General features: G+C 39.8%; 1 protein-coding gene across 2 annotated transcripts; it reads left to right on the top strand.

The window, feature by feature from the left end:
- Positions 1-4,719: 4,719 nt before the first annotated feature.
- On the top strand, positions 4,720-23,644 carry ints15 (integrator complex subunit 15). 2 transcript variants are annotated; one of them, XM_072268756.1, is made up of 7 exons: positions 4,720-4,899; positions 11,753-11,945; positions 13,853-13,960; positions 14,309-14,474; positions 18,760-19,290; positions 20,302-20,341; positions 22,057-23,644. In XM_072268756.1, the coding sequence occupies exons 2-7, from the start codon at positions 11,754-11,756 to the stop codon at positions 22,226-22,228; spliced, it is 1,209 nt and encodes a 402-aa protein (XP_072124857.1). In that variant the 5' UTR covers positions 4,720-4,899; position 11,753; the 3' UTR covers positions 22,229-23,644. The 2 variants fall into 2 exon arrangements, with proteins under 2 accessions (XP_072124857.1, XP_072124855.1); XM_072268754.1 differs by having other exon boundaries at positions 13,739-13,960.
- The last annotated feature ends 989 nt before the right edge of the window (positions 23,645-24,633 follow it).

The following is a 24,633-nucleotide window of genomic DNA, read 5'->3' as shown; positions in this document are numbered from 1 at the left end:
GCACAAAAAAATAGAATAAATCGAGCAAATGGCAAAAAATGAGCAAATAACACACAGAATATTAAACATCAAACTGCGCAGTAATTGAAACAGTCTAGGAATGTTCAGTTTAGTTCAGTTCAGTTCAATTTAGCACTGTTGTTTGTTGACTGCAGGCTACAGAGTCAGTCCATCAAAATCGAGCAGAGTAGCAGTAAAAAAGGAGTAACCAGAAACCCATATAACATGAACTGCAGAGCCCTCTAAAAACAAGTCCAATCCACAAACATGCTGATCAAACCTTGCCCAAGACTCCTTCCTCTGACAGCAGTGAGTGAGAGGGAGAGGGAAACAGGTCAAACACAGGCAGACAATGCTGGACACCTGCTCTCCTTCCGCTCTCATCTGATTGATGATTTCAATCTTGCTGGACGTTTTCATTGGCGACTTGGTCAAAAACTGGAGCCAATCGTGGGTTTGCACTTCTCCATTAGGTCTCACACTCCGTTCTCAACCATGCCGAATTCTCTCAGAGATAGCAAAAGCGCTCAGTCGGTCCAAAACCAAATTATCAAGATGTAAATTACAAGCTCCAATTGTACACAGATTGGTAGTAGAAGTATATTTAAAAGAAGGAGAAGAAGTAGTTTCATGAGCAGACGGCATGATATCGGCGTTAATTGTGTTGGTTGCTGGCACCATCTTATTTCAGGGTTAGGGTTGAGTACGGGTGTGTGTTCTCCCAACTTCACCTTCCTGAAATCCACAATCATTCTCTTGGTCTTGCTGATGTTTAGTGCAAGGTTGTTATTGTGACACCATTCAACCAGCTGATCTCTTTCACTCCTGTGCACCTTCTTGTCACCATCTGAGATCTCTTTCGCTGTCCTTGTAGCAAAAGCATTTGTATGGTCAGGTTTTTGGTCTATGGAGAGCTCCAGAAAGATGGAAGTGGGTTATTTGCCAGTGTTAATGCAATTGGATTTCATGGACAGGTGATTCATGTTTGGAAATGACCATTGTCTTCCACCAACAGCATTGTGTTAGTTGTCATATTTCAGTTCCAGCCTGAACAGTGGTCATGTCTTGCTACATAGGGGTGTTGCTTATATCTTCAATACAACTTTTGAAAAATTGTTTCACTTTTTATATAATTTGAGAATCTTCTTCACATTTTAGTTTACAAGTGAAAAGGTTTTCTCCAGTCATACCTGTGATCCATTAACTTTAATAACTTTGAAATACAGTGTATGCATTCCCTTCCCCCTTTCCTCTTCTTCAATTCCCTACCCTGGTCTCTACCTCTTCTCCTTACCTGCCTACCACCTCCCTGTGCCCCTCCTCCTCACCTCTCCCCCATGGTCCATTCTCCTTTCCTATCAGATTCCTTCTTCTTCAGCTCTTTACCTTCTCCACCTATCCCATTACTTCCTCCTCACCCACCCACCTAGTTTTGCCCATCACCACCTCCCTCCCTTCCTCCCACCTCCTTATTCTGGCATCTTCTCCCTTCCTCTCCCGTCCTGACGAAGGGTCTCGGCCCAAAAAGTTGACTGTTTATTCATCTCCATAGATGGTCCCTAACCTCCTGAGTTCCTCTGGCATTTTATACATATTGCATGTATTCAACCTTTTTAACCACAGATGATAGACAATGGCAAGACTGTAAATGGCTGAAGAAAGCTAAATTAAAATGTCATTAAGGTCAGAAGATTTCAAACACAGTTAAGCAGAGGATTTACACTCAGTGGCCACTTTATTAGTTACCTCCTCTCATTAACAGGGTGCTTTTGCCCACAAAACTGCCACTCACTGGATATTTTTTTTTGTATTTTGCACTATTCTCTATAACTTCTAGTGATAGTTATGTGTGACAATCCCAAGAGAGCAGCAGTTTCTGAGATACGCAAACCACCCTGTTTGGCTCCAACAATCATTCCACGGTCAAAGTCACTTCGATCACATTTCTTCCCCATTGTGATGTTTGGTCTGAACAACAACTTCTGGTAAGATGGCAGTGTGCTTGGTTGCAGTGGCCTCTCTATGTCCAAGCAAGGACGTAATTGTTCATCCTTTATGACTTTTTTTTGCAAGCAAAAGACACTGCTGGATATTGAAAACATCAAGTACTAAAGGTCTGCTCCATCAACGAGTTGCTTCTTAGCTAGGCATTTTGTACTGTGTTACAACCTGTTAGTCACCAATGGAGGAAGGTGTCAGAGGTGGTGCACGATCCAATAAATGGTGCAAATCATTGCCTTGGACATTTTCCTTCTGGTCACAAGACCCTGTTGGATTTTGGTAATGTACAATATTGCAAGTTAATTTCACTGGTTTGTTTGCATGACTGACAGCAGGGGAGCTGTGTGGCCTTGGTTGTTGCATGAACCAGGCTCTCATGCCACGGGGTCATCTGCTGCAGTGACCCAGGGGAGGAGACGCTGGAGGCAGTGTCCAGTGGGGGTCCAGGCTGGACCCTCCTGTCAGTGGTTCCCTCCAGTGTTCACTTGGAGTAGGATAAGCTGGATTCCTTTCTTCAGCAGCTGCACTAGTGTGTGAATGTGGCTGCAGGACAAACATCCCATGCCATCAACCTACAGGCCACTACACTCAGGGACTTGGGCTATATTATTATTTTTTGTGACTATGTTTTTCTGCTGCCATAGTTATATTGCTGTGTGTGACTGTTAGTACTGTGCTTTGCACCTTGGCCCTGGAGGCTGTATTCAGGTGTATAGTTGAATGACATTGCTACTCCAGCACCGGGCATTGGAGTTCAGAGCTCAATCACGGCGTCCTCTGTATGTCCTCCCGTGGAATGTCTGGGTTTCCTCTGGGGGTTTTAGACCTCTGTAGTCTTCGACAGATTTAATGTTGGAAACACAGATTTGGATTGAGCACACTGTTAGTAGCATGTGAGATGGAATTAATAAAGTTCAAAGCTTTGAGTAAGTTTATTATCAAAGTGTGTGTACCATGTAGTTCTCCCCATGACTGCATGGGTTTCCTTCGTGTACTCCAGTTTCCTCCCACAGTCCAAAGATATATGGGTTGGTAGGTTAATTGGTCATTGTAAATTGTCCCGTGATTAGGCTCAGATTAAATTGGGGGATTGTTGGGCACAGCAGCTTGAAGGGCCGGAAGGTCTTATCCCACACTCTATCTCAATAAATACAACTGAATTGAATTGACTTTATTTCTTACATTCTTCACATATGTGAGGAGTAAAAATCTTTACATTACATCTCTATCTAAATATTCAATGTGCAAATTATAGTAATTTGTAATAAATAGTATGTACAGTAAAATATACAACAGAACAGTCAATATAGCATTGAAATACAATTGTATCAAACCGTGGTGAACAAGCTCATACTCTTGTCTAAGTACGCCATCATGCAACACAGTGTTAGTCTTCCTAATGAACAGAGCTCAGGTAGTCAGGATGCATATCTGCCCCTCCATCCACATCATCCTCAACACGGGTGCCAGCCAAAAAATCACTTCCGTTGTGTCAACAAGACAAAGGAGATCCAGGAGAACTCACTGCATTCACCCCCCCCCCCCACTTAACATCAGGGCACAGCAGTGGAAACTGGAAACTCAAAGCCGTTTCAAACTCCTGGGCAGTGCCCATCATACACAACCTATCATGGCCCAGAATACATCTTGCACAGTTAAGAAAGGTCACCAAAAGCCTTTACTTTCAGAGGAGGCTGAAGACAGCTGGACTTTGCATATCTACCGCAAGTCATTCTACATATGCAAAGTAGAGAGCATCCTAACAAGCTGCATCACTGCATGGTATGGAAACTTTACTATGGCGGGCAAGAAAGCTCTGGCGTGTGTTGTCAAAACTGCCCAACGCATCACTGGCACCATCTTACCCGGTATTAATGACATTTATACAGAAAGGTGTTGAAAAAGAGCCAGTACCATCATGAAGAATCCCACACACCACACACCCAGCTCATGGACTGTGCTCCACTACCATCAGGGAGGAGGCTACAAAGCAATGACACCAGGATCACCATACTCAAAGTAACAGTCACTTTCCCAAGCAGCAAGGCTGATCAACACATCCACCCACCAACTCAACCTCTACTTTATTATTTTCCATCAGTCACATTTTGTACAACCTAGTGTCACTTTATGGACATACAATCAATTTATGTATTATAAGCCATCTTTTATGTTTATTGTGTTTATTTTATTATTATTGTGGGCTTAATTTTTTGTGTTGCATCGGATATAGACTAACAATTATTTTGTTCTCCTTACACTGAATACAGAAAATTACGTTAAACAATCTTAAATCTTGTATCATTGATTAGCTCCAGCATTTTGTGTTTCCAGGATCTGCAGAATCTCTTGTGTTTAGACGTTTGACATGATTTCCAAACCACCTATTTACAAAATTTTCTATCATTCCACTAACTATTTAATCAACATTTTCACACAGAAACTTTGCCTTTGAGAGCAGTATGACTCGCTCAGCCTGCAAGCATTATATTGGTATAAAGGCATGGTGTATTGGTTCAAAATAAATAACAATATCTGAAAAGAAACCTCAGTAATTTGAACTCAACCTGAGGACATCGTAAAAGTATTAAGTTACAATTGACTAATGTGCAAACAGAAACTTAACATGTAGATAAATATGGTTATATTTGTTTGGGGGTATTAGCAGAAACCAGTTCAATATATGTGCGATTTGAATCCGTGCGGCCACCGTCCGTCCCATCGGCCTCTGCAGCCGTTGTTGGGAGTGAGATGAGATTCCGGTGTTGAGTTCCCAGTGGCTGTCGAGATGTGGGGTTGAGCTACCGGTCTGCCCACTTTCGGGATCTCGTCCTGCGCCATCCGGTCTCCCTCTCACCTGCTCCGGGCCGGCCACAAGCCGTTCAAGGCCGGCATCGGGTGAGTGCTTCTGCTGAGCGGCGGAAGGTTTGGGTCCCCCTCGGACCGGCAGCGGTGGAGCGTGGACTGGGCCTCTGCTAACATTTGGGCTTTGGGGTATGGGGGAAAGACACTAAGAGAGTCAAGGCCTCTATGCTGCGTACTTCGGTTTCACTCCCTTTTCTGAAGAGAAGTTGTTTGCAATGGCGTCACGCTGCACACAGCATGTGCCCACAAACAGAAGGTCGATCGTGACCAAAATGTTTCTGATGTGAAAAGTCGTGGTCTTGACACCTGCGAATAACGCCTCCATCCTTCTTCCTACAACTTTCTGTCCTCGATTTCAAATGACATTGTACTTTTTCCATTTGTTATTAGTCTTGAGCTTATTTTGTTCCAAAGTAGTATTTGAACACAAACATTTCTGCCTTAGAGTGGAGATTATTACCAAGTGAGTCTGCAAACACAAAGGCTTAATATGTTGATTCAAAGCAACTTCTCAACTCCACCAATCATAACTTCTAACTTTATTTTGATGTCCTGGCCTGTGAATGCATAAGCTATTCACAGGCACGGTCAACTTTCCTGTTCTATAAGGCTACTTGTTCAGATCAGTTTTACTATTAAGAGGTATTTTTTCACCTTTTCAAATCTGAAATAAATGCATTCTTAGTTTAAATGGTAGATGTTTAAAATCTGCTGTGGTGTACAGAATATTATTGCAGGATGTGCCCATTGAGATTAGATTAAATAAGGAGAAAATAATTATTACTGACTCAGTTAAGAGACTTCCTTTCAAATGAGCAAGTCGTCACATGCAATTTGAATAGCTTGTCATTAGTCGAGTTATGATTTTGGTATACATCTGGAAGTTTGTGGATCAGCCTGGTAAAGTTACATAGAATCAAATTATTTTTTGTTTATTTAAACACATAGAACAAGATTGTTAATCAGACAAATGCAGTAATTTTAAAAGATAATCTAGAGTATGGTTTCTACAAAATCTCTGTGTCACTGGAATTTGGCTGCTTTCAGAATAGCCTAGGCAAATAACTACAATGCATGTGTGCATGATGGTCTTGTCAGAACAGAACAAATTTGTCAAGGCAACCTGCCTTCTTGCCATAGCTGTTAATCAATGCATTTTGGAACTTGGTTATAATTCCATGAACAATATTTGTCATTAATTTTTCAGCATTCATGGCTTACCTCTATTTGCCCTCAAGTACATGGTAGTGAGCTGCCACCTTCACGCACTGTAGTGCTTTTGGTGAAGGTACTCCCGCAGTACAATTAGAATCATAACCGCAGAGTTACAGAACAGAAGTGGACCTTTAGCCTGCCGCATCTATGCCAACCGTTTTTGGCCATCAATGCTCATCCTAATTGCCTGCTGTACACCTGCATCTTTCTTTGACTTTAAGTGTCTTTCTAATTATCTCCTAGGCAAATGGTTGTATTCAATTCCTCCATCATCTCCTGTAGCAGAGTTCTAAATATCAACCACTATCTGTGATGGCATGAGTATCAATCGTCTCTCCTTCTGGTAAACAATTCACCCCTCCTCTTCCTCTAGTCCCCACTCTGACCTTTTACCTCCTCACCTGTCTATCATTTCCCTCTGGGTCCTCCCTCCTTCCCTTTCCCCTATGATCCACTCGTATCAGATTCCTTCTTCTCCAGCTCTTGACCTCTCCTGCTCACCTGTCTTCACCTACCACCTTCCAGCTAGCCTCCCTCCCCTTCTCCCACCTTTTGACTTTGCTATCTTCCCCTTCCCTTCTCAGTCCTGAAGAAGGGCCATGGCCCGAAACGTCAACTGTATTAATTTCCATAGATGCAGCCTGACCTGCTGAGTTTCTCCATCATTTTGTGTGTGTTGATCTGTGTCAAATAAAACTTTTCCCTCAAGTTCCCTTTAAAACTCTTCTCTCACTTTAAACCCATGTCCACTTGTTTGTGATTATACCCACTATGGGTAAAAGATATTGACTGTTTATAATTTTACATACCACTATCAGGCCACCCCTCCATTTCCACTGCTCTTGGGACATCTCTCCTCCAATCCAGCCAATGTGCTGGTGAATCTTCTCTGTATTCTCTCCAACGCAACCACATCCTTACTATGGTGTGGTAACCAGAAACGCAGAGTACTGCAAGTGCAGTCTCACTGCTGTTATAAAGTGTCCTTTATGTTCTGTGTCCTGATCTATGTCATCTTTGTCACCCAGTGTGACCATTCAGGGAACTATAGAGTTGAATCCCAAGGACTTTCTGTTCATCGACGTTCATTAGAACCTATCATTTGCTGTAAATGACTCGCCCTTCTTTTGAATTCCTAAAATGCATGATCTTCCATTTGTGGTGGTTAAATTCCATCCACCAAAACTCTGCCCAACTTTCTATGTGATCTGCATCCTTAGGCAGTCTTCCTGGCTATCTGTAACATCTCCAACTTCCATGACATACACAAGTAAACTAATTATCCTGAGGCTTGTATTGGGAGTTCTGGAATCTGTGACCAGGCATGATGAGGTAATGCGGTTATATTTGACTTGAATGGGAACATGTGCAGTTGGTGATGTTTTTGGGTGCTTTTTCACTTATTCTGCATTGGTAGATGTATTGGGTTCTGAACATGTTGGAATTTTCCTGGTATGTAATTGTAGTGCATTTTTGTAGATGATGTGTACTTCGGTCATGGTGCTCAGCTGGTGGAGAGACTGAATATTTAGGGTGGTGCTTGGGTTGCAGTAATGCCGCCTACTTTTTTCTTGATGGTGTTGAGCTTTGAAATGTTGTTGGAACTACATTAATTTAAGCATAACTGGTACCTAACTAGTATCTTGTGAGTTGTGTGAAGACTTTAGGATAAGTTGTGCATAGCAGGATACCCAGCCTCTTACTGTGTTCTTGAACCCACAACATTTAATCTGCTGAGCCATTTGAGTTTTCCATCAATTATGTTGATGGGAAGGGGATATAATGATGACATTGCCATTGAATATCTACAGTAGGTGATTATTGTACACTTTCTTGTTGAAAATGGTTATTGTTTGGCACCTTTGTGGGATAAATGTTACTTGTCATTATCAACCGATTCCTGTTACGTTGTTTAGATCTTGCTTCATGTCTGTGTAGACAGCTTCATTTTCTGAGGAGCTGTAATAGCATTATACAGTCACCAATTCTGACCTTGTGATGGGTAGAATGTCACTGAAGATCATTGGGAATAGGACACAGTTTGAAGGTACTCATGCAATTATGAGACATTAATTATTTGACATGGGAGCAGAATTAGGCCATTTAGTCCACTAAATTAAGTCTTTGGGCTTGTCATCAATCTTGTAAAGCTAGAGATGAAATGACATTTAGTACAATAGCTTATCCTATCATTGCTGTTTCTTCTTGGATAGTAAGGTTCCTCCTTAATGCCAGTGCCATCTTCATTTGGCTGATGTTAAATGCAGTTCTCCGAGAGTGATTTAGTTGTTTATTGCTGCTCTGCATTGGATGTAGCTGATACAATCAGAAGTTAGTAGATCAAATTTTCCCCTCGGGCAGTTTTGTAATAGTTATTAATTTTTCTGTTTACAATATCAATACCTTTTTTAAACCAAATCATCATAATTTTGTGAATAATATATTCTATTGTGCCCAAGACAGTTTCTTGTTAAAGATGCCACTAAAGATTTCCATTTGCTGAAGATCACCATCAGCTTAAAAGTTTTAGTAAACAAGCAATAGCCTAGAATATTCAGTGCTAAGAAAAATTCTCAAAATTCACTTTTATACCATACAACTCAAAGCATTTAAGACCATGAGACATGGGAGCAGAATTAGGACAATTATCCCATCGAGTCTGCTCTGCCATTTGATCATGGAAAATTGATTTTCTTTCAAAACCCCATTCCCCTGCATTCTCCGTGTAACCTTTGACAACCCTACTAATCAAGATCTTACCAACTCTGCTTTAAGTTCCCATAGTAGTAATCATGCTGGAATATGGTGGAAGTTCCAGGTGATGGGGGTCTGAAGTATGTGAAGTTACCATAACTAGAGAGAAGGTTCTTGGGGAAACTGAAAGATCTGAAGGTAGGTAAGTCACCTGGATCAGATAGTGTACGCCCCAGAGTTCTAAAAGTGGTGGCTGAAGAGATTGTGGCGGTATTAGTAATGATCTCTCAAGAATCTCGACTGGAAAATTGCAAATGTGACTCTGCTCTTCAAGAAGGGCGAGAGCAGAAGAGAGGAAACTATAGGCCGGTTAGTCTGACTTCTGTGGTTAGGAAGATGTTGGAGTTGATTATTAAGGATGAGGTCTCAGGATACTTGGAGGCATATGATAAAATAAGCTGCAGTTAGTATGGTTCCCTCAAGGGAAAATCTTGCCTGACAAATCTTTTGGAATTCTTTGAAAATAGAACAAGCAGGACAAACAAAGGAGAATCGGTAGATAGCGCGTACTTGGATTTTCTGAAGGCCTTTCACAAGGTGCAGCACATGAAGCTACTTAACAAGCTACAAGCCCATGGTATTACAGGAAAGATTCTAGCATGGATAAAGAATTGGCTGATTGGCTGGAGGCAAGGATTGGGAATAAAGGGAGCCTTTTCTGATTGGCTGCTGGTGTCTGGTGGTGTTCCACAGGGTCTGTGTTAGGTCCGATTCTTTTTATGTTATATGTCAATGATTCAGATGATGAAATTGATGGCTTTGTTGCAAAGTTTGTGGATGATATGAAGATAGGTGGAGGGGCAGGTAGTTTTGGGGAAGTGGAGAGGCTGCGGAAGGACTTTGACAGATTAGGAGAAAGGGCAAAGAAATGGCAGTTGGAATACAGTGTCGGGAAGTGTGTGGTCATGGTCTTATGTAGAAATGAAAGGGTTGACTATTTTCTAAATGGAGAGAAAGTACAAAAAAACTGAGGTGCAAAGGGAATTAGGAGTCCTAGTGCAGGATTACCTAAAGGTTAATTTGCAGGTTGAGTCTGGTGAGGAAGGCAAATGCAATGTCAACATACATTTGCCTAGAATATAAAAGCAAAGATGTAATGTTGAGACTTTATAAAACACTGGTGAAGTCTCACTTGGAGTATTGTGAACAGTTTTGGGCCCCTTAGAAAGGATGTGCTGAAACTGGAGAGGGTTCAAAGGAGGTTCAGTAAACTGATTGCAGGATTGAATGGCTTGTCATGAAGAGTGGCGTTTGATAGCTCTGGGCCTGCTTTCACTAGAATTCAGAAGAATGAGGGGTGACCTCATTGAAACCTGTCAAATGGCAAAAGGCTTTGTTATAGTGAATGTGAAGAGCATGTTCCCTATGGTGGGAGAGCTTAAGACAAGAGGACACAGCCTCAGAATAGAGGGGCATCCTTTTAGGACGGATGAGGAAGAATTTCTTTAGCCAGAGAATTCTTTGCCACAGGCATCTGTGGAGGCCAAGTGTTTATTTATGTATATTTATGGCAGAGGATGATAAATTCTTGATTGTTCAGGGCATGAAGGGATACAGGAAGAAGGCAGGAGATGGGGGCTGAGAGGGAAATTGGATCAGCCATGGTGAAATGGCAGAGCAGACCTGATGGGCCAAATGGCCTAATTCTGCTCCTATATCTTATGGTCTTATGCAAATTGCTGTCTGCTATTCTGCAGGTTGGCTCTGACAATGACTGTAGTTAATATAACTTCATTAATTTGAGGTGAACTTGACTATTTGTGTGCCTTTCTTGTATAAAAACCAATGAAAATGTTGAATAAGGTTAATTTTTAATGTCTTTAATTACTGTAATCAGTCTCTTTACTGCCAAGGAACAAATTTTGTTAACTTGTGTGTCATTCTCTCCATATGCTGACAATAAATTCTATTTATTTTGAAATGTTTGTTATTAACTTAAATACTTCATATTTCAGCTTCTGTCTTAATCCTGATATTAATATATCAAACTTTTCATTTTATTTTTTTGTAATATAATTTAAAATATATATAATTAGTGTTTATTACTTATTTGCTGACAGCAAGAGCTGTGACTGTGGAGCTCAGCCTGTTCCTCGACCTATAGGTTCCCTGTTGATGATTGTGGCGTGAAAATCTCACAAAAATGGAAGAAATTAAAATTGAATTTCAGAAACCATTGGGAGGTGGTGTCCCTTTGTCACTGGCCATAAAATATGGGGCAGTAAATGACAGCTTTAATAATTCATAGTACAAATTTTATAGGTTCCAGTTGGTGACTACTTATAAATTGTACTAAATATTTAAGCAATCTAGGTATATTGTGCTCTTATCTCAAACTTTCAGGAAATTTGGTTATTAGTACTGTAACTGTCAATGTAACAAAAGAGTAAAACAATCAGGCAGAAATACTGAATGTAGGAAAAATATATTTACACCCTTTACATCAGAATATTTTAAAGCACATGATATGATTGTTTAGACAAACAAGAATTACAGTGATAATTTCTGATAATTTAGTATTTTATCTGCTAAATGATTGGACTCTAGAAAAAGATTTGCTGATTTAAAAATGCTTGAACATTATATCTACTTATGGAAAGTCTGACAGGTCACGAGGTGCTAGGTTTCTTGTGAAAATGTGATTAGATTAAATTTGTTAAATGTTAAAATGTGTTTTCCATAAAGTGATAGTGAACATATTTCATGGAAAGGCAGATTTTATATTAAAGTGACCTTGAGGTAAAATAAAGATTACAGAAATGACTTGGAATAAACATATTTAAACTTTTGTAGATCCTAAAGTTAAGTTCTAATTTTACGTATCCTTCTGTAGAATAAGATGCAAACTACTGAAGTAAATAAAATGAAAATATCCTGTATTTATTGCACTGCTAACTTATGTGTGTCTACCGAACAGGATGACTGATATTCGCCATTCCCTTTTGAGGCGAGATGCTTTAAGTGCAGCAAAAGAACTCCTGTATCATTTGGACATTTTCTTCAACAGCCAGCTGCAGAATGTACCTGGTCCACTGGTTGACAAGTCCACCATTGAACTGGTGGAGGAATTTATTTTTCAGCTTCCAAAAGAACGTAACACACAGCCAAAAGTAAGTTAAATAAGTAAACTGTACAAGATAATTTCAGAAGACCCATAATTCAGACTAGCATGACCTATAATTTTAAAAGACCTATAATTCAAACTGGACTAATGTGTCCAGTTTGACTCCTATAACAGAGCCAGCCTTTCTAATCAGTTTTTTGAGCCTGTTGGCATCACTCATGTTGATGCCATTGCCCCAGCACACCACTGCATAGAAGATTGTACTGGTGACAACAGACTGGTAGAACATGTGAAGGAGAGGCCTGCATACTCCAAAAGACCTCAGTCTCCTCAGGAAGTAGAGGCAACTCTGGCCCTTCTTGAATACAGCCTCTGTGTTGATGCTCTAATCAAGTCTGTCATCCAGGTGCACCCCCAGGTACTTGTAGGTCCTCACCATCAGTAATGACTGGAAGCTATGCAGACTTTGTCTTCCTAAAGTCCATCTCTATTTCTTTTGTCTTACTGATGTTGAGCTGCAGTTGATTCAGCTTGCACCATTTGACAAAATCCTTGTGTCCTCCCTTTATGCACCCAGCTATTGCTTAGTTATCAGAGAATTTCTGCAGATGACATGACTCTGTGTTATATCTAAAGTCTGAGCTATACAGGGTAAACAGAAAGGGGGCCAATTCTGCTCTCTGTTGGCCCCCAGTGCTGCTTATAGTCATGACTGACACACAGCTCTGAAGCTGTACAAACCGTGGTCTGCCAGTCAGGTAGTCCGTTATCCAGGACACAATGGAAGTGCCAACCTGCATTGAATGGAGCTTTTCCTTCTGCAATGAGGGCTCTATGGTATATGAAATTTGCAAACTTTGGAACTACAAAAACAAACAAGAAATGCATGGAAAGAATGGAATAGTTAAACGTTTCAGGCAATACCCTTTTTGAGAATAAGGACTAGGCTTAAAGCATTTGTTCTTTTCATGTATGACAGACCTCTAGAATTTATCATGGTGGACAGTAAGTTTGGGACTCTAGTATAAGCATGTAAGAATGAGGAAGTCCCAGATTTCCATATGATGGGAAACGTACCTGTTTGACTTCTTGATTTTAGTGTGGAGAAATGGAATAAACTTTAATTTTATTTTTCTGATAACACTAAATTCCATTTTTAGTGGTTTCTGGTGTTTTAAACATTTAAAAATTACATGAGGAATTCTGCAGATGCTGGAAATTCAAGCAACACACATCAAAGTTGCTGGTGAACGCAGCAGGCCAGGCAGCATCTCTAGGAAGAGGTACTGTCGACGTTTTAGGCCGAGACCCTTCGTCAGGACTAACTGAAGGAACAGTTAGTAAGAGATTATCTCAATCTCTTACTACAATCTCTTCCTTCAATCTTTTACTAACTCTTCCTTCCGTTAGTCCTGACGAAGGGTCTCGGCCTGAAATGTCGACTGTACCTCTTCCTAGAGATGCTGCCTGGCCTGCTGCGTTCACCAGCAACTTTGATGTGTGTTGCTAAAAATTACATTTAGTTTAATTTTCAAATATCTGTAAATATTGGAGAAATTCTCCAATTTTCAAGCTGTTTGACAGTCTGTTTGGGCTTAGGCTGAGATTTGTTGGGCTACCAAAAGCATTTCTATCACCTGTGAAGAAGGATTAGATGGGGGTATCTGCTTAGTAGGGGAAAAAAACTGATCTGGGGGCAGGTGAGTCTGCTATTCTTAGTAAGTTGTAGGCCATTAGTTTTCCAATGATATGTGTCTTTTTAAAATTTATTTTAGTTATGCTTTCTTCTGAGAGGTCATATTTCTACTGTGTACTAATTATATTGTTTTTTATTGTAAGCGGTTAAGTTCATTACAGGAGCTACAATTGCTGGAGATCATGTGTAGTTACTTCCAAGAACAGAGTAAAGATGCAGTTCGACAGATCATCTTCTCTGCACTGTTTGGTCCTCAGGGTAATAAAGCTGATGAAAATAGACTGGCTATGTTGGGAAAACTTGTATCCATGGCAGTAGCAATTTGTCGTGTTCCCATTTTGGAATGTACTGCATTATGGTTGCAGGTATGTTTCACCTAATGAGAAAGTGAATTTTAAAGGATATGGTAAAGTAAATTGCTGTTCTGTAATAATGAATGTATAATTCTAATAATTTGTTGCCATCATTTGTATATGTGGAGTACAAGAGATTGTTAATTTAGGTTGCAAAAGAAAATCCTTATAATTATCAAGTTTATAAAAGTAATGTTTTATATTAGTAATTAAAACTTTTCTGTATTTTACCAGGTTACTTGCATGATTTATTGTATCCATTGCCAGTGTTGTATTATTAATTTTTAAATATGGTTAGATCAATCATTTAATGATACTTAACATTAAAAATGTTTGAAATTAAATTGGTTGGATTTGCAGCGAACGCATGCGGTATTCTGTGTGAAACTTGCAAAGGTACTTGTTGAGGATTACTGCATATTGGTACCAGGATCTGTGCAGACATTAAAGCGAATTGTTCATGCCAGTCCACGATTTTGCTGTCAGCTGATCACTGCTGTCACTGCATTATATGACCTTTCAACAGGTATGCTATTTTACTTAATGAAGTCTCTGACTGTGCTGACATGAATAGTTTAATTTTATACAGTTTTAAAGTATATTTTTCCCATCTGCATATTTTCAGGCTCTACTCTGGTTATGCTGCTGTTCTCAATTAGTTGTTCCACTTGGCAGCATTTCAAGGGAACGTTGAAATTTGGAAAAAAAAATTTTGTTTCTTTTTCTCTCTCTCATTACGATAATTTAGAACATACAAAACCTACAGCAAAATACAAGCCCCTCACCCCCACAAAGCTGTGCCGAACATGTCCCTTACCTTAGAAATTACCTAGGGTTACCCATAACCCTCTATTTTTCTGAGCTCCATGTACTTGTCCAGTAGTCTCTTAAAAGACCCTATCGTATCTGCCTCCACCACCGTCGCCGCAGCCCATTCCACGCACTCACCACTCTCTGTGTAAAAAACTTACCTCTGACATCTCCTCTGTACCTACTTCCAAGCACCTTAAAACTGTGCCTTCTCGTGCTAGCAATTTCAGCACTGGGAAAAAGCTTCTGACTATCCACATGATCAATACCTCTCATCTTATACCCCTCTATCAGGTCACCTCTCATCCTTCATCGCTCCAAGGAGAAAAGGCCAAGTTCACTCAACCTATTCTCATAAGGCATGCTCCCAATCCAAGCAAGATCCTTGTAAATCTCCTCTGAACCCTTTCTATGGTTTCCACATCCTTCCTATAGTTAGGCGACCAGAACTGAGCACAGTACTCCAAGTGGGGTCTGACCAGCGTCCTGTACAGTTGCAACATTACCCCTCAGTTCCTAAACTCAATCCCACGATTGATGAAGGCCAATGCACCATATCCTTTCTTAACCACAGATTTGACCTGTGCAGCAGTTTTAAGTGTCCTATGGACTCGGACCCCAAGATCCCTCTGATCCTCCACACTGCCAAGAGTCTTACTATTAATACTATATTCTGCCATCATATTTGACCTACCAAAATGAACCACCTCACACTTAACTGGGTTGAACTTCATCTGCCACTTCTCAGCCCAGTTATGCATCTTATTAATATCCCATTGTAACCTCTGACAGCCCTCCACACTATCCACAACACACCTAACCTTTGTGTCATCAGCAAATTTACTAACCCATCCCTCCACTTCCTCATTCAGGTCATTTATAAAAGTCACAAGGAATAGGGGTGCCAAAACGGATCCCTGAGGCACACCACTGGCTACTGACCTCCATGCAGAATATGACCCATCTACAACCACTCTTTGCCTTCTGTAGGCAAGCCTGTTCTGGATCCACAAAGCAATGTCCCCTTGGGTCCCATGCCTCCTTACTTTCTCAATAAGCCTTGCATGGGGTACCTTATCAAATACCTTGCCAAAATCCATACACACTACATCTACTGCTCTACCTTCATCAATGTGTTTAGTCGCATCCTCAAAAATTCAACTAGGCTCGTAAGGCACGACCTGCCTTTCACAAAGCCATGCCAACTTTCCTAATCATATTATGCCTCTCCAAATGTTCATAAATCCTGCCTTTCAGGATCTTCTCCATCAACTTACCAACCACTGAAGTAAGACTCACTGATCTATAATTTCCTGGGCTGTCTCTAGAATAAGGGAACAACATCCTCAACTTTCCAATCATCCGGAACCTCTCCCGTCCCCATTGATCATGCAAACATCATCGCCAGAAGCTCAGCAATCTCCTCCCTTGCCTCCCACAGTAGCCTGGGGTATATCTCGTCCGGTCTTGGTGACTTATCCAACTTGATGCTTTCCAAAAGCTCCAGCGCATCCTCTTTCTTAATATCTACATGCTCAAGCTTTTCAGTCCGCTGTAAGTAATCCCTACAATTGCCAAGATCCTTTTCTGTAGTGAATACTGAAGCAAAGTACTCATTAAGTACCTCTGTTGTCTCCTCCGGTTCTATACACATTTTTCCACTGTCACTCTTGATTGGTCCTATTCTCTCATGTCTTATCCTCTTGCTCTTCACTTACTTGTAGAATGTCTTGGGGTTTTCCTTAATCCTGTCCGCTAAGGCCTTCTCATGGCCCCTTCTGGCTCTCCTAATTTCTTTCTTAAGCTTCTTCCTGTTAGCCTTATAATCTTCTAGATCTCTATCATTATCTAGATTTTTGAACCTTTCGTAAGCTCTTCTTTTTGACTAGTTTTACAACACTCTTTGTACACCAGGGTTCCTGTACCCTACCATCCTTTCCCGGTCTCATTGGAACGTACCTATGCAGAACTCCACACAAATATCCCCTGAACATTTGTCAGATTTCTGCCGTACATTTCCCTGAGAACATCTGTTCCCAATTTATGCTTCCAAGTTCCTGCCTGATACCCTCATATTTCCCCTTACTCCAATTAAACGCTTTCCTAATTTGTCTGTTTCTATCCCTTCCAATGCTATGATAAAGGAGATAGAACTATGATCACATCTCCAAAATGCTGCCCCACTGAGAAATCTCAGGTCTATTTCCCGATACCAGATCAAATATAGGTTCTCCTCCTATAAGCTTATCTACATATTGTGTCAAGAAACCTTCTTGAAGACACCTAACAAACTCCATCCCATCTAAACCCCTCGCTGTAGGGACATGCCAATCGATATTTGGGAAATTAAAATCTCCCACCACGAAACCCTGTTATTATTACACCTTTCCAAAATCTGTCTCCCTATCTGCTCCTTGGTGTCCCTGTTACTATTGGGTGATCTATAAAAAAACACCCAGTAGAGTTATTGACCCCTTCCTGTTCCTAACTTCCACCCATAGAGACTCCGTAGACAATCCCTCCATGTCTTCCTCCTTTTCTGCAGCCGTGACACTATCTCTGATCAACAGTGCCACGCCCCCCACCTCTTTTGCCTCCCTCCCTGTACTTGCTGAAACACCTAAAGCCTGGCATCGAAGTAACCATTGAGCCATCCAAGTCTCTGTAATGGCCACAACATCATAGCTCCAAGTGCTGATCCACGCTCTAAGCTCATCCACTTTGTTCTTAATAGAATTACATTAAAATAGACACATCCTAAACCATCAGTCTGAGCGCGTCCCTTCTCTATCACCTGCCTATCCTCTCTCTCACACTGTCTCCAAGCTTTCTCTATTTGTGAGCCAACTGCCTCTTCCTCCGTCTCTTCAGTTCGGTTCCCACCCCCAGCAATCCCAGTTTAAACTCTCCCCAATACCCTTAGCAAACCTCCCTGCCTAGATATTGGTCCCCCGGGATTCAAGTGCAACCCGTCCTTTTTGTAAGGTCACTCTTTCCCCAAAAGAGGTCCCAATGATCCAGAAATCTGAATCCCTGCCCCCTGCTCCAATCCCTCAGCCACTCATTTATCCTCCACCTCACTCTATTCCTATACTGTCACGTGGCACAGGCAGTAATCCGGAGTTGACTACCTTTATGGTCCTGCTTCTCAACTTCCTTCCTTACTCACTGTAGTCTGCTTTCAGGACCACCTCCCTTTTTCTGCCTAAGACGTTGGTACCAATATGTACCACGACTTCTGGCTGTTCTCCTTCCCACTTCAGGATTTCATGGACGCGAACAGAATCATTCCGGACCCTGGCACCTGGGAGGCAAACTACTGTCTGTGCTTCTTTCCTGCGTCCACAGAATCGCCTTCTGACCCCCTAACTATAGAGTCCCCTATCACTGATGCCATCCTCTTCCTTTCCCTACCCTTCTGATCCACAGGGCCAGACTCTGTGCCAGAGGCGTAGCCACTGTTGCTTCCCCCAGGTAGGCCGTCTCCCCCCAACAGTTCTCAAGCAGGAGTACTTATTGTCAAGGGGGACAGCCACAGGGGTACCCTCTAGCCTCTGACTCCTGCACTTCCCTCTCCTGACTGTTACCCACTTATCTGTCTCCCCAGACCCCAGTGTGAATACCTGCCTAGAGCTCCTCTCTATCACCTCCTCACTTTCCCTGACCTGATGAAGGTAATCCAGCTGCATCTCCAGTTCCCTAACAAGGTCCCTAAGGAGCTGCAGCTTGACGCACCTGGCACAGATGTGGGAGGCTGGCAGTCTCCCAGACTTCCCACATCTGACACCAAACACAGAACACTGGCCTCACACACATTTTTCCTGTTTGTATTCTACACAGATAACCTACCTCACCTCGACCCGTTATCTTGTGTAATAATCTATTTCAGTGGACATTATGCTTGCAGTATCCTTAAGAATAAAAATGATCATAGGGTTGTGAAGGAAGTGGGGTGACATATTGTTATGATGTCTTCTCTGAGCACTTACGTGTTGTTCCAGATGATCTGATTCCTCCTCAAGATTTACTGGAGATGGTTGTATCATGGGTATACGAAGATCCACGGTTGACACTTATTACATTTTTGAACAGTGCCGCTAACCTGCCCCGTGGATTTTTGGAACTAACACCACTTCCAGGCCTGATACGATGGTGTGTGCTTGCACCTTTGGCTTACAAAAAGAACTGTAACGCTTCTTCAGCACAATCCTTAGTGAATGGGCATACCAATAAAGTATGCAAGGAGGTTGAAAGTGATGGAAACAAGGACTTCAAAATCCTTTATTCAAAGTTGCATTTAAGTGTTCTTCAAGTTCTTATGATACTTCAAGGTCATTTAACAGAAAAAAACTTGTATGGACGATTAGAACTCATCTTGTTTGATCATGTAGAGCGGCTTGTTGGAGACATTAACAAATTAGTTAAAGAACTTAATCCTTCAAATCCTGTGAAGGAGGTTGAACTCACATTGGATAGATTAGCTCAAGCTCTACAAGTTGGTATTGCATCAGGAGCACTATTATGTGCAAGAGGTAAGAGGTAATTTAATTGCTAACCATCGAAGGGAATCCAAAAAGACTGGAAATGATACTGTAACACTGATTGTAGGCATGACTTTCCAATATGGCAAGTTTCATTTGTTAGATAGGGTAAACCTTTATTGTGGGAATTTTAGTGACCCACTTTGAGTAATTAGCTCAAACATTACTTTAGCAAACACCTGTAGGCATATTGTTGTTGAGTCTTCTAATAAGAGATGTTAGGCAATAACTGAAAAACTGGAAATTTGTCTAAACTTCAGTATTCTTTTGACTATAATTTTCTACTCTTTGTATTACATCTTTTAATGTTTTGTGACTGAATGATTGTAATTAATCCTTTTGTAAAAACTCCCATTCTCGTTTTATTAATTACAATATCAACAATTTATCTTTTATAATTCAAGTTCAGTAGTTCTTGTTGAGTTTGTATATTTACATATACTAATTCAATTATTTTAAATGCTTTGTTAAATATTAGTAAATTGTTAAGTATTGAAAGAACAAGAAATTAAGTAATATAACAGTATTGTTTGCCATTTAAAGTAGTTGATTTCAGTTTTATTTAAAGCCCAATCTTACTCTTGTTCTGAATTTTGAACGGTATAACACTATGAAATACCTACTTCATATGCCTCATAAATTCTGAAGAAGGGAAATACAAAACTCAGCTAAGCGACTTGATTTGTAAACTATGCCAATTCTATATAGAAAAAAATACTGGGCCAAATTGTATGATGTGTACTTTGAAATACAATTGGGGATCTAATCTTCCAAAGATAAAATACAGTCTAGGATGGGCTTTTTCTGATGTAATATTATCAATTCAAATCTCAGAAAATTTAGTTAATTTAATAAAAAAAACTGAAAGTTTTGCCCTTGTAGAGCTTTGTTTTGTTTTAAAATGTAAATTCAGAAAGTATAAAAGAAATTTAAAGTATTAAATATATCAATATTTTGATATTGTCAACTGAATTTTGTTTATTCATATAATTGATTTTCTAGATGACTTGCGATCCATCTGCTCTGCACTTCCACATAACAAGTAAGTATACGTTGTCTATATGACAGTTAATTTTTTTGGAAAAGCATTCATCTAAATTGGTTCGGATTAAAACAAGTTGATGTGAATTTCTTTAAAATGTAAATTGCTCATCTTTTTAAATATTGATTCTCTTAAAATAATCAGAGAATTCATATGAATATATTAGGCAGTGAATAAGCAGTATAGAAACAAAGAAAAAGGAAGTGTTTCCTTTATCTCTAGCATTACAAGTATTTTCATTATCCTGTCATTGGTATTTTTTTCAAGCTGTTATCATGCAGATCTTCTGATGTATCAGTAACTTCCAGTACCTTCATTTCACAAGGGATCAATGAGGTTGCATTATCTTCAGGCAAAATGGGTTCCTCACCATACCACTAGGAGCTTAATTTCTATGTCTAGATGATAGTGGGCAACTTTCCTCTTTAGTAATCAGGTTCTGAAATTTTCAGCTCGTCTAAATTGCTGAGAGGGGAGACCCCTCTGAATGAGATCCAGATGGTAACTGCATCTCAAATTCAGAATGAGGTTCTATATTCTGTCAGGAGAAGAGAGGAAGGCCCTGAGAGTGGGAGTTCTGTCTAAAGAGAGGTCTGGAATTGGTTGGGGAGTGGATTGCGGGTGGGGGGGGAGGAATATAGTGCTGGTCCTTAGTGTCATAGTTAACAGGGTTAAGGATGTTGGGAAGAGTGATTTTTTTAAATGGGTATTTCTAATGTTTTTCAATTAAGTTCCTACTTGGGGTAGTTGAAAGGTATAAGAAATAACTTGGATTAAAAATGTGTCCAAAGGAATCCTATGAATCACGTAGAAGGACCAATCATCATGCATCATTTGCATGTGCAGTGGTTGGTCATGTGGCTTCTCCCATGCATTCATGCTCAAGGGGTATGAGGTTACCAGAGGTTCAACTTGCCAGACTCAATCAGGAGTTTGTCATAGAGCTAAGCTGCAAATTTAGAGTCAGAAGAGGATGTCCATTTTATTATTTTGGTTATATTTGTATGCAAGGATACCAAACAACATTCTTAGGCATGATTTTTACCATTTACTTTGATACATTTTGACTGCAGTGTCACAACTCAAAGCTTTTTCTCTACATTTTTGGTCCAAGATTTTATTACAATTTTAAAAAGAGTGCAAACAAAATTTAAATTTAAGATATATTTGCTTAGTTGTATTTAGTTACATATGACTGTCCATATTAGCTTTACTTTCCCCTCATACTTGTTCTAAGTTTTAGTACACCACGGGTGGGAGAATTTTTTTTAATTGGTTCAGACCAGTCTGAGCATGTGACATTGTCATGAATCCTTGGCAGGTCACTTGTGGTTCAAGAGAAGTTAAAGGAAAGGAAGATTTATTTCCTCATGTTTTATAATGTGAAAACATTGAATGAAGCAGGAGATTGAATTTCAGATTTTTAAAATTTCATTGCAGGGATGAATTTATTTTAAATGCTACAATAATACATTTTTAGTGTGAACGTCTTAAATAAAAAACAATCATGAATAACTAACAACCACAGAAAATTACTTTAAGTTCACATCGTTTCATATTTAAGTGGATCACTATTAAACATGTTTCATCTATCATATTATATTTATCAGAAGAATCCTTTGTGAGATTTTATTTTGATCATATTTATCACACTGTAAGTTTAAAAAATGACTAAAGGAAAGCTCTTAAGTATGATTTTGTTTTTTCCTTAACAGCTTGCTTCAGTTGGTTTTGACTGGACCAGTACAACAGTCTTCACACACTGCATTGCCACCGGGATTCTATCCACATATACATGCATCACCCGCTCGATATCCCATGTACTCAACTCATCCAGTGCAGACATATATGCCGGGTATGGCTTTTTCATATAGACCAATCCGATGAAACATTGACCATTACAAAAATTTGATGGGATACCTCTTGGATATGTATAATTTTGCAGTGAAACTAATTGGGAAGAATAGTTTCAGTACTTTTTTTTTACTGAAAATTTGTACTACCAGTGAAGATAAAATGAATTGGTGGAAGCCTGCTGTGCATTTTATATTTTCGTAATGAAGTTTACCGAACTTTTACATACAGCAGTAACATGGTTAAGATTTTTTCACATCCACAAGACTACCACAGATTTCAAAGCAGAAGATTTTCGTATGAATTGATTGTATTCATTTGTTAATTATCTGTAACTTAATATTGTCTGAGTATGTTGTTAAATTGACTTGTCTACAGAACCTTTTTTATAAAGGGGTGTCTTTTTTAAAAAAAACTTCTGTTACCTCCTCTGGTAGTTATTCTTGGATAAAACTCTGGTTTATTCTGTATATTGTATTATAAAGCCAGCCTCTTTTAAATAATAAGTTTTATTTCAAATTTCCTTCATTTTATGAAGCCTCTGCATTTTAAGAGAATCCTTCATGTAAGAGGTTTCATCAAGATTTGTATTTTTCTTTATTTGGATCAATGTGGAAGAAACTGCATTTAAGAAGCCATCAATATTTTCAAGAGTAAACAAAGGAGCATTGTCACATAAGAATAACAGTTAAACTATATTCAAATATCTGTTGTAAAAGATGGGACCAATGTACAGATTACAAAAATGAAATCATTTTCATCACTCAGGGATTATTACACTTCTCGTTCCAATTCTAAAAATTTTCCATATGACCAGTCAGTTTAGTTGATGTTCATAGTAGAATGGAAAAAAAAAGATTATGTAAGATATGATAATGTATTTCTCTAACTGAAGATCAATTTTGGAGATAAGTTCTGGACAGTCATTGAAACTGCTGGCTGGACTCTGCAACGTTTCATTTGACAGAGGATTTCTGCACTCAAAGCACATCTTTTTCAAGGCCTTGAAGCACCATACTCCCTATCTGTCTTGATTCAAGCAAAATACGTTACTTTTCGCTGATTCTCTGAAGCATCAGGGCCTTACAAAACTGTTCATGTTGGCAATTGGATCTTCCTATTCAAAGGCCCTTATTAATGACTTTATTAAAATTGCACCTAAGTGAATACCAGCTGTGATTTGGAATATTTTGGACATCATTACTGAGGTCTGGACCCTTCATGATTTTAAATACTTCTCTTGCCTGTCAAATGACTCTGTTCCAAGGAGAATAACTCCAGCTTCAGTTTGACCATGTACCTAACAGTCCCATATCTGTTGTGCTATTAAAAAAAAGTCTTCCACATTTTCTCTCAGCCTTTTATGAATTTCCATATATAGGTTCCCAACATGAGTTAATGCTGCAGTTATGGCTAAATCACTGTTTTATGAATGAAAATAAATAAACTGCAGATGCTATGTGTTGAAAGATAGAGGATGTTATAATATTAAAGTTTTATATGTCTTCCTGCTGTTGCACTCCACTCAAACAAGTGAACAGACTTCTATCTCTAGCACACCTCCCCCTCCCCCACCAGTGCCTTGATGTTTGCTGTTCTAGCCATTGTATTATTTCACGATTACATTGTATTTGTGTATATATCAGTCAATTTATGTAATTGCCCCAGCAATAAGGTGAGATGAACTAGCTAAGCTGAAATAGCAGAAACAAATTGGTATTATTTGTCACGTTAGGTCACTTCATTGTAGAAGGAGAAATATCATATAGCTGACCTATTTGAACTAAAGTTAGTAGTTTACTGAAAAACATTGCCCTGCAGATCACCTGTGCTTAGTCTGCAGAGGTGACTCTAGAGTTCCCTGTTGCATGTCATTTAAAATTCTCAATCTCACTCCCATTCCAACTTATTTGGAGCCTCATAGTGAAGCCCAATGTAAACTTGAAGACCAATGCCTTAGCAACCTTTTGAAATAAACATTTAAGATTCTATATTTAGGCAGAAGGCTCTCTCAACGCTGATCCTTACATGTTTGTGCTCTTGTCTCAACCTGTTTCTTTCTCATACTCGTGCTCCCACTCATCTGATTTGTTTTAAGCTATCTTCAAATTTATCTATCTCTTTTGTCTTAAAATTTGTCCCTTCCACTCCATGTCCCAGCTTTGCTTTGCAAACTAAACTCCACACACAGCTGGGGGCAGCATGGAAGCATTGTGGTTAGCACATTGCTTTCCAGTACCAGTGATCCTGGTTCAAGTCCTGCCGCTGCCTGTAAGGAGCTTGTACATCGTCGTCTTCTGTGTGGATTTCCTCCGGGTGCTCCAGTTTCCTCCAGTTGGTAGGGTTAATTGGTAATTGTAAATTGTCCTGTAATTAGGCTAGGATTAAATTGTAGGATTGCTGGGTGGTGCAGCTGGAAGGGCCCACTCCACCTTGTA

Source organism: Mobula birostris, chromosome 9 (assembly GCF_030028105.1).
Source record: "Mobula birostris isolate sMobBir1 chromosome 9, sMobBir1.hap1, whole genome shotgun sequence".
Lineage (NCBI taxonomy): Eukaryota > Metazoa > Chordata > Chondrichthyes > Myliobatiformes > Myliobatidae > Mobula > Mobula birostris.
This window is presented reverse-complemented; position numbering and strand designations above follow the sequence as displayed.